This window comes from Heliangelus exortis, chromosome 8, assembly GCF_036169615.1.
Source record: "Heliangelus exortis chromosome 8, bHelExo1.hap1, whole genome shotgun sequence".
NCBI classification, from domain to species: Eukaryota; Metazoa; Chordata; class Aves; order Apodiformes; family Trochilidae; genus Heliangelus; species Heliangelus exortis.
The window spans coordinates 1,403,269-1,417,241 of record NC_092429.1 but is presented as its reverse complement, the minus strand read 5'-3'; the positions used below and the strand labels follow the sequence as shown (position 1 = coordinate 1,417,241).

General features: G+C 47.7%; 1 protein-coding gene across 7 annotated transcripts in view; it reads left to right on the top strand.

Moving 5' to 3' along the window:
• The window catches only part of PDE4B (phosphodiesterase 4B), a 188,030-nt gene extending 176,070 nt beyond the window's left edge, over positions 1-11,960 (top strand). For all 7 annotated transcript variants that reach the window (XM_071749892.1, XM_071749893.1, XM_071749894.1 and 4 more), the window contains 8 exons: positions 2,494-2,672; positions 3,145-3,243; positions 3,374-3,538; positions 4,263-4,362; positions 5,004-5,158; positions 5,253-5,375; positions 6,977-7,159; positions 9,718-11,960. In XM_071749892.1, the coding sequence (XP_071605993.1) occupies positions 2,494-2,672; positions 3,145-3,243; positions 3,374-3,538; positions 4,263-4,362; positions 5,004-5,158; positions 5,253-5,375; positions 6,977-7,159; positions 9,718-10,083 (1,370 nt within the window). In that variant the 3' untranslated portion in view covers positions 10,084-11,960. The remainder of the gene's footprint in view (positions 1-2,493; positions 2,673-3,144; positions 3,244-3,373; positions 3,539-4,262; positions 4,363-5,003; positions 5,159-5,252; positions 5,376-6,976; positions 7,160-9,717) is intronic.
• Positions 11,961-13,973: the final 2,013 nt, after the last annotated feature.

Genomic DNA, 13,973 nt, shown 5'->3' with positions numbered 1-13,973 from the left:
ACACTCTCATCCTTGCAACCGCTGCATCTTTCCCCTTCAGAGACAGGGATTGAGAGGAGTGGGTTCAGCCCAGATATTTTAGAGATTATTCTGTGTGTATTTGCCTTTTTTGACATGGAAGTCAGAGTATAAAGAGCAAAGAGACTATTTTGCATGTCACTAGTTTAGTTGGAGCTCGTTGGACTCCTGACGTGAATGAATCCTCTGTGTTTACGAAATGTATTACTCTGAAAAATAGAAATTTCTGTCTTTTCAAGCAGCTTTAGAATCTGTCCCCACTTGCATATAAACCAAAGCTTAGCACAAGGTCCCCATCAACATCTCCCAGACTCCAGCAGCCTCAAATGCTGTGTGTCTGTGGGATGCTGGAGCTGGCAGGGGCCTCGTGTCCTGTGCCCCAGAGCGCGCTCCCCGTCTGACACACGATTATTCCCATTAAGGGATTTTCAAGTGATTTCAGCAGCCAGTTGCCACTGGAACTCCTGCGTGCATTTAGGACACATCACATCATGAATAATCCATCTAAGTCTGGAGCTGCTTTGTGGGAATCCATCAGCCCTGGCTTATCGCTCAGCTTAATTGTGACATCCAGAACGTGACTTAACAGAGGGACCCAGGAGCTGAAGCTGCAGTGGCTGCTCAGCTGATGGGGCTGTGTTGTTCCCCGTGCCCAGGCTGGGTCAGGCAGCTGCATTTCTCTTTGAAAGTCTTGCCAATGGTCTCCTTGATTCCTGTGCTGCTGCTTCTCACATATTCTGTGATGGTGACGTCCTTGTCCTCGCTGTTCTGTGGCACTGCGAGGGCCACTCAACCACTTAGGGCTGTGTTCATGCCAAGTGGTGCAGGCTCTCCAGATTGGGCCAGATTGCAACTTGATTGCTCACATTAAAAAGAAACGAATAAAGCTTTTAAAAGGATCTCCAGAGCCCTTTTTTTTTTTTTTTTTTTTTTAAAGGAAGCCATGCTGTAACATTTTTATGAATTACTCTTTCCTCCATACAATTTGGTCCAAAATTCAATGAAGACACAAAATAACAGGAACCTACAGCTGAGGAGGTTGAACAGACAGAAAGAGAAAAAAAAGAAATCTATGTCTAGGATATTAATTTGTCTCCAGTATTTGTTGGATGAGGGAAACCTACAGATATTAAAAACAGATTGCATGACTTCATTCAGTCTCTTGTTGAATGAGCTGAGGAAGGCACCCAGAAGCCATGTCCTCTGCCAGTCCTGCAGTCACCCATTGGTCCCTGGGAGCAAGGACACCAGCTCTGGATCCATACAAAGGACAAGAGATTAAAAAATGGTGGTTTTATCAGTGGCCACATGCCCTCACCAGTGGGGGTCGTGCTGGCCTTCCAGCACATGCCCGTTCCTAAAGGGTGAGGGATGTTGGTGATGCTGCCACCACTGTGGGGATGTGATTTACCAAGTTCCATTTCTGTTCAGGAATGGCCATTTTAACCCTGCCTTCGTGTTAAGTCATGGCTAAGGGGATTATATGGAGGAAAATCCTTCTGTTGTTCAGCAAAAACACACAGGGGAAACACCCATTGATGTCAGCTTGGCTGTTGCTGTGAATAATGGCTTCCTTCTTAATTGCAGTGGTGCAGACACACTGCTAGTTCTTAATTCAGGGATTTTTAATTAAGCCAAGGTAAAAGTAACTAATGCCCAGATGCCTAGTCCTTCCAGAGGTCCTCAGAGCTGCCAAGGTGCAAAGAGATTATCATAACCTTGTCTAAAAAGGTCATGGAGAAGTGGTTTAGTGTGAAAGGGATGAGGCATTGCGTCCCCATTTTAACCCAGCAAATCCAGCAGCTGGAGAGGCACCAAGCAGCATATGTGGATAGATTGATTTATGGATAGATTTATTCATCAGGCACATCCCCACAGCCAGGGTTGTGCCCCCACTAGGTGCCTACTTCGTGGACACTGATATTGTTGCTGTCACTGGGCAGGGATCTGGCTTGGGCACTCTGTGCTGTTCTGTGTGTATTGGTAAAGGGCAAACCTTTAATCCACCAGTGACACCAGCTGGTTACTGGGTTGGAGTTTTGAGAGCAGGGAGGTATGAAGATGGGCTTGGCCCTACTAAGTATCAATGCAGTGAATATAAAAATAGATGAGGAAAAATGTGTTGTTTGATTATATATTTTATTTTCCTAAAAAAAAAGAAAAAAGGCCATAAAAATTAACGGAGATCTAGCCGTAAGCACAACCTGGTGCCCTTCAGCTCCTGTGTCCCCAGGCAATGCCCCAGGAGGACTCAGGGGCAAGGTTCAGTCAAGCAGAGGTTGTGTGACTGTTTTGCTTTAATTTTGGCTCAGTTTGACCCCCAATTTTAGAGAAGCCCCCCCAGCAGAAACACATGGGTCTGAACCTGGTGTGCAGAGTTTGCTTCCTCAGCAAAGCTGAGGACTGGTTTTGAGGGGTGTGATGGGTGCTTGCACTGCAAATTGTGTTGACTCATTCCACCTTTATTTGTTACAGACAAGCAGAATGATGTGGAGATTCCTTCCCCCACCCAGAAGGACAGAGAGAAGAAGAAAAAACAGCAGCTCATGACACAGATCAGTGGAGTGAAAAAATTAATGCATAGCTCAAGCTTAAACAACACCAGCATCTCCCGATTTGGTGTGAAAACAGAAAAGGAGGACCATCTGGCCAAGGTAGGACAGATTCAGTATCTCTGCACTGATGTGGCCACTACAGATGCTGGAATTAATGGTCCCCAGCCCTAGCAGCATATTCTGTATCCACAAATTCCTTGAAAATATCAGTAAAAAAATAATATAAAAAGCAACGAAGGCCGAGGAGAGCGATTACCAAACACAGGAACATGTAAGAGGGCTCCAGCCAGCCAAGTGGCTCTGAGGCCTTTGTCTCTGTCAGGGCATTTCTGCTTGTTACCTGGAAACACACATCACAGATAACTCCTCTGGCACACAGGGATATGCTGTCTCCTTGTTTGGCATCACCCCCTCACCATTACTCTGTGTCTGTGTACTGCCTGTTCATGCACTTCTGTAATCACCATAATGAAGCTTGAATTTGCATATTTTGAAGACCTGAACCAAGTGAGAAATGGCAGAGTTGCCTTGGAAAAATCTCCTGACTGTTCTCTTTTTGTCCTCTCCAAAGGAACTGGAAGATCTGAACAAGTGGGGTCTCAACATATTCAACGTGGCAAGGTACTCCCACAACAGGCCTCTCACCTGCATCATGTATGCCATCTTTCAGGTTTGTGCCTTTCTGACCCAATTTCCTCTTCTTCTACAGCACTGTCTTGGTTTCTCACTGCTTTCTGTCCTGTTCCCCTCTTCTCTGTGCCACCCTGATTTGACCCATGCTTGTTCTGTGTGTCCTGCAGGAGCGAGATCTACTCAAAACTTTCAAGATCTCCTCAGACACCTTTGTAACGTACATGATGACCCTGGAGGACCACTACCACTCAGATGTGGCTTACCACAACAGCCTCCATGCTGCTGATGTTGCCCAGTCCACCCACGTTCTGCTCTCTACCCCTGCACTGGATGTGAGTTACCTAGTTGGAATGGAGAGCTTTGCATTGGGCACTTGGGATCTCTAGAGCCACATGTCCTGTGTGAACGTGGGAGAAAAACCTTCTGCTGAGCCACTCACTCAGACCTGCAAAAACAGGGTGCTGCCTGCTCTTCTGAGGGCTCAGTTGGGTGGTGGGGAAATCACCTGTAAGCAGCTTTGCCTGGATTCTCTGGTTCATCATGAGAGAAGGCTCTGGGGACACCTTATAGTGGCCTTCCAGTGCATAAAGAGGGCTACAGGAAAACTGGGGAGGGGCTTTTCACCAGAGATAGTGACAGGACAAGGGGTGATGGTTTTAAACTGAAAGAGGGGAGATTTAGGTTAGATATTAGGAAAAAACTTCTTCACCGTGAGGGTAGTGAGACTCTGGAATAGGTTGCCCAGGGAAGTTGTTCATGCCTCATCCCTGGAAGTATTCAAGTCAAGGTTGGATGAAGCCTTCTGCAACCTGGGCTGGTGGGAGTTGTCCCTGCCCATGCAGGGGTTGGATTTGGGTGAGCTTTAAGGTCCTTTCCAACCCAAACCATTCTGTGGTTCTGTGATCTTCAAGAGGATGTGCTGCTTGCAGCCCTTTCTCCTGAGTAAACTAAGTTTAAAAGTACAATTTGTTTGTGGACTCAGCCTCCCAAACTGTTGAGACAAAACACAAGGACTTGCCTGACAAATCCCTTTTCTTTTTTTTGTTTTCCTTCTAGGCTGTCTTCACTGATTTGGAAATCCTTGCTGCAATTTTTGCAGCTGCAATTCATGACGTGGATCACCCCGGGGTCTCCAATCAATTTCTTATTAATACAAGTGAGTTTTGTTTCAAGTACAATAATAACTTCATCTGCAGCCTTGGAAGCTAATGGAAATGCATTTTCCATTACACTGAGGTCACACACTCTGACTTGCAGATTGCATTGCTTTCTGAAAATGCTGTGCAGTAAACTAGTTGGATGTCTTGAAATAAAACAGTAATTAAAATGAAATTCCTAATGAAGGAAGCCATTGTAGTGCAATTTGCAGAGGGCTCTTGAATCTTGTGGGCATCACCACTTGCTAACACATCATAATTCTTCCAGTCCTGAGTGCAAATTTTATCACAGATAGAAGATAAATAACACTATTGTTACTGACAACCATAAACCCAAACACTGTGCTTCATATTGTCTTCTGCACCACTCGAAGCGTGTATCTTGGTTCCAAAACATGGGCATTGTTTCTTTTTTGGAAAGTGTCTCTGCAGGATCAGTGCTTTCTGTTGTCAGAGATTCTGAAGCCTGTAACTAAGTCAACCAACCACTATTTTGTTCATTAGAGGGCTGTGTGCTGGGATCAGAAAAACCACACATCAAGCCAAAAAAGAAAACTTTTCCCGGTTTATTGCACATGGATAAACCCAGGCCAAGTGCTGTCTGTTGGGAACCAGTCACATCTTTGTGTCCTTTTGCTAGATTCTGAGCTAGCCCTGATGTACAACGACGAATCTGTCCTGGAGAACCACCACCTGGCAGTGGGGTTTAAGCTGCTTCAGGAGGAGCACTGTGACATCTTCCAGAACCTGACCAAGAAACAGCGCCAGACTCTGAGGAAGATGGTGATTGACATGGTAGGAGCTGTGCACACACCCCCCTCTCTGAAACCAAACACTGGCTTCTTGCCATGGTTGCCCATACTGAGATCCTGCTTTTCCTTCCATCAAGGTGCTGGCGACGGATATGTCCAAGCACATGAGCCTCTTAGCTGATCTGAAGACTATGGTGGAAACTAAGAAAGTGACCAGTTCAGGAGTCCTCCTTCTGGATAACTACACTGACAGAATACAGGTACAGCAGCACAGGCCCCTGGGAGGAGGTTGTGTGTTTGGTTGAGGGTTGAAGAAACCATCCTCCTGTTTCTCTGTGTGTGTTTGGTTGAGGACTGAGGAAACCATCCCCCTGTTTGTGTGTTTGGTTGAGGATTGAAGAAACCATCCTCCTGTTTCAATTTGAGTGTTTGGTTGAGGACTGAGGAAACCATCCTCCTGTTTCTCCTTGTGTGTTTGGTTGAGGACTGAGGAAACCATTCTCCTGTTTCTCTGTGTGTTTGGTTGAGGATTGAAGAAACCATCCTCCTGTTTCTCCTTGTGTGTTTGGCTGAGGGTTGAGGAAACCATTCTCCTGTTTCTCTGTGTGTTTGGTTGAGGATTGAAGAAACCATCCTCCTGTTTCTCCTTGTGTGTTTGGCTGAGGGTTGAGGAAACCATTCTCCTGTTTCTTTGTGTGTTTGGTTGAAGGTTGAAGAAACCATCCTCCTGTTTGTGTGTTTGGTTGAGGATTGAGGAAACCATCCTCCTGTTTTTCTGTGTGTGTTTGGTTGAGGATTGAGAAAACCATCCTCCTGTTTCTCTGTGTGTGTTTGGTTGAGGGTTGAGGAAACCATCCTCCTGTTTCTCTGTGTGTGTTTGGTTGAGGATTGAGGAAACCATCCTCCTGTTTCTCCTGTGGCTTTTAAACAGGCCGTATGCAGAAGCTACTGACTGAAGTTTTCAGCAATCACTTTCTTCTGTTCTGCACCACAAAGAGGTGGCAGGTGATCCCATGGATTTTTTTAGTTAAAGTGGATTTTGTTTTGCTCACTTGGAGCACCCAGCTGGGAACTCACGCATTCTTCTGATCTATCAGGCTGAGTTCTTAAAGGCTCCTGAATTTCCTTGCTGCTTTTTCCCCTGTGTTTCTCCTGTAAAGAAAACAAACAAACAAACAAACCATGGAGTGAGATGGCTAAAGCATTGCAAGGATGTAATTTTTATCTCCCTACCTAAGACATCTCTCACGTGGAGCTGAAATGAGTGGTGTACAGTCTGTTCCCAATATAATCAAATCCTTGATTTGCAGAAATGACAAAGCTGTGCTGCAACAGGGTTGTGTAGTTGGTAGGACAAGATACATCCTGATCTTCTCTCCACTTTTAATGGCCAGCTTCCTCACAGCAAAACCCCTGGGAAAAACTCTCCTGTTTTTATATAAAGCTGCTGCTGTTCAAACAGGTCACTGGGTCTAAAGCCTTGCGGCCACTGTTAGTCAGGCACATGGTTTTTTTTTTGTGTGTGTGTGTGAGCTTGGAAGGGATATTACTCATTTAATAAAGTAGGAGTATTTAATCCTCTGAGAGCATGGAAATGCAAGTTGAATGGTGGGAAGCACCTGCACTCAAAAACAAACCTGGCTGATGTAATTCACAGGAGCACGTTTGACTTTCGAAGGGGACCGCGGCAGCCCGGCTCCGACGCGGGGTTGTTCCCGTGTCAATATTTTTTATAGGCTGTTGCATAATGGAAGAGCCTTGTGGTTAAATGTTCTGAATTAAGCAAGCAGATACAGCTTGAAACCATTTTTTTTTTTTTTTCCATTCGATTTTATGAGTTTTCTGATTAATGTAATTGCAGGTTCTCCGAAACATGGTACATTGTGCGGACTTGAGTAATCCCACCAAGTCCCTGGAGCTGTACCGCCAGTGGACAGACAGGATCATGGAGGAGTTCTTCCAGCAGGGAGACAAAGAACGAGAAAGGGGAATGGAAATCAGTCCCATGTGTGACAAGCACACAGCTTCAGTGGAAAAATCACAGGTAATTGGCTGCAAGCTGCTCTTTTCTCTTGTGTAAAACAAAAAAACTACGGGCCTGAGCCCATAGTTTTGAAAGCGGAGACAAAATTCATCTGCTTTCTCCAGAACAATTAGGCAAACAGCCAGAGGTTCAGAGGGTTGGTTGGGATTGACCCTGGCATCCAGCTGGGCCTGAAGCTCAGCTAGCCTGGTGAGGCTGTTCCCACTCCTTTATGTGCCCCTTGGCATCTCCTCCTTTCCAAACACATCTTCGTCTTGCCCAGTTTGTGTCCCAGTTTCCAGAGTAAGTTGATTTCCTTTTGTCCCCCCAGGCTTGAGAAGTGTGATTCTTCTCTCTCCTTCCTTCTGCCAGGTCTCTTCTGCCCTCCAGCCTTCCTCATTAGCACCTCCTAAATCCTGCCCATATTGTACCCCAGTAATTGTTAGGCCTTTATTGCAAGGTCAACCCCTTGTACTGCAGGGTTAGGAGCTTCTCCCAGTTGAGATCCACTTCAGGACCCTGAAAAATTCAGGCTGTCAGTTGCTATTCAGCCTCATGCAGAGCAGTTTTTGAATGCATGAGTGAGAGGTCTTGATGCTGCGTGCTGGCTGAAGCCAAAGAAATATTTCTTTATCTCAATACAAACCTTTAAAGTCATCTTGGATATCTCTCCTTTTTTTTTTTTTTTTTGGTTTTGAGATTACCTGCCTTATCCTTAGTTCTGATTCTTAGTTTGGAAAAGGTTTCAAGGTCAGATTTTGTCCTGACCTCTGTAGCACAGCCCATAAAATTTCACCCTCTTGGCCTGTGATGAAGCTGGTAATTGATGTTTGCCAAAACATATTCCAGTCTTTATATAATGGTGTCTTGGTTGTTGTTTTTAAATGACTCGAGCAAGTCATCATCGAGGTTTTTCAGCTTGAATAAGTAACAAAAATGATGATAATTATTTCCAAATGTCCTCTTGGGCTAAGCCAAGTGGTTTCAAAATTATTCATTCAACCGCGTGGTAACTCTGTTGGAAAAAATCTGTCTTATTTGTTAACCTAACAAGAAATGAATCCTTTGGCCAGGCTTGGCTAGAAAATGCCCATGTGCTCCACATGTGAGCTCCAATTAAATTTTTTGTCTCACATATGCACATCACCCAGGTTTCAAAATGGCATTTTTGCTATGCAGAAAAAGAACTGGAACTGCACAAAATGGCCACCACTGAAACCCCAGCTGGTGGCCAAGCAAGGAGAGAGGGAAGGTGGAAATGTCCCTTCTGAGGTGGAACCAGGAGCTGATAGGAAAACAGCACACAAGGATTCCAAGGATTTGGTGGGAGCAGCAGTGACCCGGTGACAAAGTGACTGGTGGCTGTCCAGCCCTGGAGCAGTTTTGGGTGGCAGTGAAGTCATCAGCTAACCATGCAGAATTTATTATTTATTTCCTTATTTTTTTTTTTTTTTTCGCTTTAAAAGTGCTCCGGAATCTGTGCTGCAGGAAATTTTCATCACCTTTTTGTTGAAGCTGCCTCACCAGTCCATTCCAATTGAATGTTAATGGTTCTATTGACATCCTGTTGTGTCTGAAGGAGGCCTGTGCCACGGCCAAAGCAAACATCTGCACGCTGAGCCTGGCCCCTTGGAGAGCCATTTTCCTGCTGCACAGAAATGCTGTCCAGTGGAGCAGGGAGAGAAGTGACACATTCTGCCAAGATGGGAAGAATTTCAATCCTCTTTATGGCCATTGAGTTTTCTCCATCCTGGACGTACGTCCTCTTACTCAGACAATTGAAAAATGATTGAGCGGGGAGCTTACGCGCCAAGCCGGCGGAAGGGCTGACGGACGTGGCTCCAACCCTCACTCTTTCCACCCCTGGCATGTCACTCCCTGGGAGTCAGGCAGCCACGAGCCATCCTCCTCCCTGTACTTTTTGGGATGAGCTGATCTGCTTCCTGCACCCTCTCCAAAATGAAAGGGAAGCTCTACCCCCGGCCGGCTCCGCCGAGAGACGCCGCGGCTGCTCGGGCAGGGGAGAGGAGAGACAGAGAAATGGTTGGAGGTGCAGCACCACCAACCAGCTCAGCACAAAACTGCACACTGGAACGAAAAAATGAGCCAAGGTTCACACGTGGGTCCCGTGGTCACACGTGGGTCACACATGCAGTGACAGCTGGGAAGATGCATCCCTCAGTGGCATGTTCTGGCTTCAGAGCCTTTATTTACCCAAGTTCCGCAGGGCAGGGTCGAGCTGCTAGTCAGGAGCAGAAACCCCCAGGGATGTTTTAAGCCAGGGATGGGACTGGCAGCTCTGTTGCTGAGTTTCCAGGTGGCTCCTGCTTTTAGTTAAACTTTTATCCAAGGTTTCAGTTTGGACAAGATAAAAACTGAGCCCAACACTGTAAGTGCAGCTTTGGGTATCAGATGGTCGTGTCTGCCGTTAAGAGTGTGCTGGTCTGGGGACTTGCTGTGGGGTGGGAATTTTGCTTGTGAAAAAATAATTGATTAACAGCATTTGAAGTTTATTTTAGCTATCTGTCTGCTCCTGGCCATTCCCTGCTCTTAAGTGTGCATATCCCTTTGTTTCTCAGGTGGGATTCATTGACTACATCGTCCATCCGCTCTGGGAGACGTGGGCGGACCTGGTGCAGCCCGACGCCCAGGACATCCTGGACACATTGGAGGACAACAGGAACTGGTACCAGAGCATGATACCTCAGAGCCCCTCTCCTCCCCTGGAGGAGCAGGGCAGGGACTGCCAGAACCTGATGGAGAAGTTCCAGTTTGAACTGACTCTGGAGGAGGAGGATTCGGATGGACCGGAGAAGGACGGTGAGAGCGTTGGCTACTTCAGCAATACAAAGACACTCTGCATGGCTGATCCTGGGGCAGAGGATTCCCAGAGGGAGGCCAGCATAGAAATTGTGACAGAAGACACGTCTCCTGTGGACACATAATGCCCTGTCCCCGTGTGAGTGGATTTTAAACACTTGAGGAGCATGCAAGCAGTCTGATGGACTAGCCTGCAGCCTGGGTCTGAGGCCTGTGCCTGACACGGGCTGAAAGATCTTCCCAGCTACTTGAGATTGGAAGCAGGGTGAAAGATGGTGGAGAGAATGATTGCTCAGGAAATTACCAGGTGATGCACGTTGTTGGTTTAAGCCTTGTCAGCCAAGAGCATGGCGTTGGCCTGGAGCTGGCTTGGGTGGCGACTTGAAGAGTGAATGACACACAACTGAGAGATTTTATATACCGTTAGTTTTGGGAATTTATACCAGTTAGACTGATAGAAACTACTGATTAATAACTCTCCGTATCAAACCTGTCCACCTGACCACCTGTCTGCAGACCTGTGTGCCTTCTTTGTAAAACACTTTCATGTCTTTTCGAGAGCCTGTTAATTCTCAAGACACGGAGTTTAGTACACAAAGCGACACAAAAGCGTTTCAGAATTGAGCAGTAACTTTTTTGGATTCTTCCTGTTACAAGAAGCAGTCTTCCTTTCGGGTTTTTTTTTTTTGTTTTGTTTTTCGTGGGCAATACCTGTCACTTTACTGCAAGTTAATCACTTTTACAGACTAAATGGAAGCGGGGAAGGGGCCGGGGGGGAACCCAAAACCCTCCGCTTTGCATTACTGCACCTTTAACAGTCTTCTCACCTCCTTGCTTAAAGTCACTTCATGCCATTGGGCACCCCCTCTCTTTGCTTGCTAGGTATTAACAGTGTTGTACCCTCCAGGGGGGTTTATTCTTGCTGTGCACAGGACAGAGGGCAGTTTGTTTCCATCCATACCCCACGTGATGAGGCAGCAGCGTGCGATGCCCCTTCCCCCTCGGCCGGGTGGGAGTTGGGGTGTTTGTGTTTCTTCCCCGCCTCCCGGTCACGTTTTTCCTAGGTTTAGGTTCAACCCCCTCCTCCTGCACTGCCTTGAGCTCTAACACCTCCATTACTGTTTATAACAGTGTATTTATTACGTCGTGTATATACTGTAATGTTTTGTAAGTTATTAATTTATATTGAATTAACTTCGCCCCTCGGCGGGCGGCGTTGATTGTGTAGAAAACTCGGGATAAGAGTTGCCTTTTTTTTTTTTGTTTTGTTTTTGTTGTTGTTGTTGTTGGTTGGTTGGTTTTATTTCTTGTAACCTTTTGTATTGCATAAAAGATGAGAAACCTGAACGTAGCTGAAGAGACAGACACAACCCAGGAAGGGCATTCGGGTGGCAGCTGCCCAAGGGGGGGGGAGTTGCCCCAGAGAACCAGAACCCCAGGCAGCGGGCGAGTGGTTGGAAGTTGGAGGCTGAAAGCCCCAAGGGGAGGGAAGGAACCAAAAAAAAAATCCCAAAACCCACTTCTTCCCCCCCCCCCAAAAAAAACCAGGCTGGCTTTTAAATGTCACCTTCCAATTTCCAACCAACCCAATGTGAATTTCTATGACAAAAATAAATGAATGAATAAAAATGTGAACTGATGTAATAATCGTGCTGTGAAACTTCTTCTGACAAAGCTTGTCTGGCATCCTGAGGGATGTCCAGTCTCAGTTTGTAAAATACTGTTTCAAGCTTTTTTTTTTTTTTTTTTTTTTTTTTTTGGTCCAACTTGTGACTGACTAGTTCATGGAAAAATTAAGAAAAAAAAAAAAAAAAAAAAGCACAGTTGTGCATGATCAATGGGTTTGTATGTCTGTTGAACACTGCGTTGTTCCAGGTGGTTATTTTATTGTTTCCAAACCAAGAGTTTCACACGATGTATGTTACAGTATATTATATATTGTGTTCAGATGCATTCTTAAAGAGATTTTTATATGAAGTGAATAAATGAGAGCATGACCCTGCCTGCCTGCTCCTCCTTGCCATGGCTCTGCCCCGGGGGCACGGGAGAACCGAACCCAGTGGCCAAAAAGTCTCTTTAGGAAGGGGAAGAGCGGAGTTCCTGCAGCCAGAGGGCTCAGGAGAACCAAACCCAGTGGCCAAAAAGTTTCTTTAGGTAAACCCGGTGTCCAAAAAGTGTCTTTAGGTAAACCCCGTGTCCAAAAAGTGTCTTTAGGAAGGGGAAGAGCAGAGTTTCTGCAGCCAGAGGGCACAGGAGAACCAAACCCAGTGACCAAAATGTCTCTTAGGAAGGGGAAGAGTTCCTGCAGCCAGAGGGCACAGGAGAATTAAACCCAGTGTCCAAAGTCTCTTAGGAAGGGGAAGAGCAGAGTTCCTGCAGCCAGAGGGCACAGGGGAACTAAACCCCGTGTCCAAAAAGTGTCTTTAGGTAAACCCCGTGTCCAAAAAGTCTCTTAGGAAGGGGAAGAGTTCCCGCAGCCAGAGGGCACAGGAGAATTAAACCCGGTGTCCAAAGTCTCTTAGGAAGGGGAAGAGCAGAGTTTCTGCAGCCAGAGGGCACAGGAGAACTAAACCCAGTGGCCAAAAGGTGTCTTTAGGAAGGGGAAGAGCAGAGTTTCTGCAGCCAGAGGGCACAGGAGAACTAAACCAAGTGGCCAAAAAGTCTCTTAGGAAGGGGAAGAGCAGAGTTCCTGCAGCCAGAGGGCACGGCCACCCTCTCCTGGCTGAGCTCTGCCTTCCGGAGCGGTGGCGGTGGCAGCGGCGTCAGGAAGGGGCTGCAGACAGGAAGGCGATGACCGTGGGGTGGCTCCCCGGGATGCTTTCATGTCCCGGCCTGACCCAAAACAACTGACTTTCCAGTAAAAAAAACATCCTGCCGGCCGGCGGGGTGAGGGGATGGCAGGGGTTTGGGATGCCTGGAGGAGAGACCCCGCTGTAGGACCAGGAGGGGCTTCCCAGTGAGATTCCCATCTCACCGGGGTTACAGCACCGCTGAGACCTTCTCGGGGGGGCTGGGGCTCGTGTCTCTTTTCCCAGTGGATTCATCCTCTCCTGCCTGCATCCAGCTGTGCCCGTGGCTCCTGGCGATGTGCATGGATGGGAAAAGGGTTATTGGGCTGGAAAGATCTCAGCAGCTCCGGGTGGAGGAAGCGACCAACGAGGAGGGAGAGGCAAAGGCTGCAGTAGCAGATGACCCACCACGGCCACAGCCCCCACGAGTGGCAGGGGGAGGGTGCAGGGCTGGCCCCCTCCCCTCCACCCCCCTGCCTGGCTCTGTGACTGCCTTCCCTTCCTTTCTTTCCTTCCCTCCCTGCCTGAGTCCTTCCCTCCCTTTGGTTCTTTCCCTCTGGTGACCCAGTTCTGTCAGGCAGCCACCCCAGCGTGAGCTGATGGAGCCCCCCCGGCCTCCTTTCCCTTCTCCTCCTCAGCACAACCTCTCCCGTCGCAGCTGATGTCCAAAACTCACCCCCAGCCCTCCTGTCCTCCTGCCCTTTGGGGCTGGAAAATCCCAGTTTAGGGGCTGCCTCCATTTCCCCCCTTTCCTCAGGGGACAATGATGTATCTTGGTTCTACTTTACCCTCCTCAACCCAAAACTCCCCTCAGCCCCAGCACCTGGTGAGGGCTCCATGGTTCCCTTCAGCCTCAGGAGGATGTTGGGCTTCATCCTCACCCAGGAGCAGAGGGGATGGATGATGGATGGAGGATGGATGGATGGATGGATGGATGGAGGATGGAATAAGGATGGATGGAGGATGGATGGATGGATGGATGGATGGATGGATGGATGGATGCTGGGGGGTTCCCTGCTGGTCCCACCACAGGTGGAGCCATGGTGCCCCCAGCAGGTCCTGGCTGTACCCAGAGGTTCTGGACATGGACACTGCTCAGATACAGGGGGAGAAGCCAGGATGAGGAACACAACCCACAGCAAAGGAGGGTGCAGAGAGTCTGCGTTTCTGGGAAGGGGGGAGGTGGCTCCCAGGTCTGCAGCTGGGGTGTGCAACCAGGTGTGCAA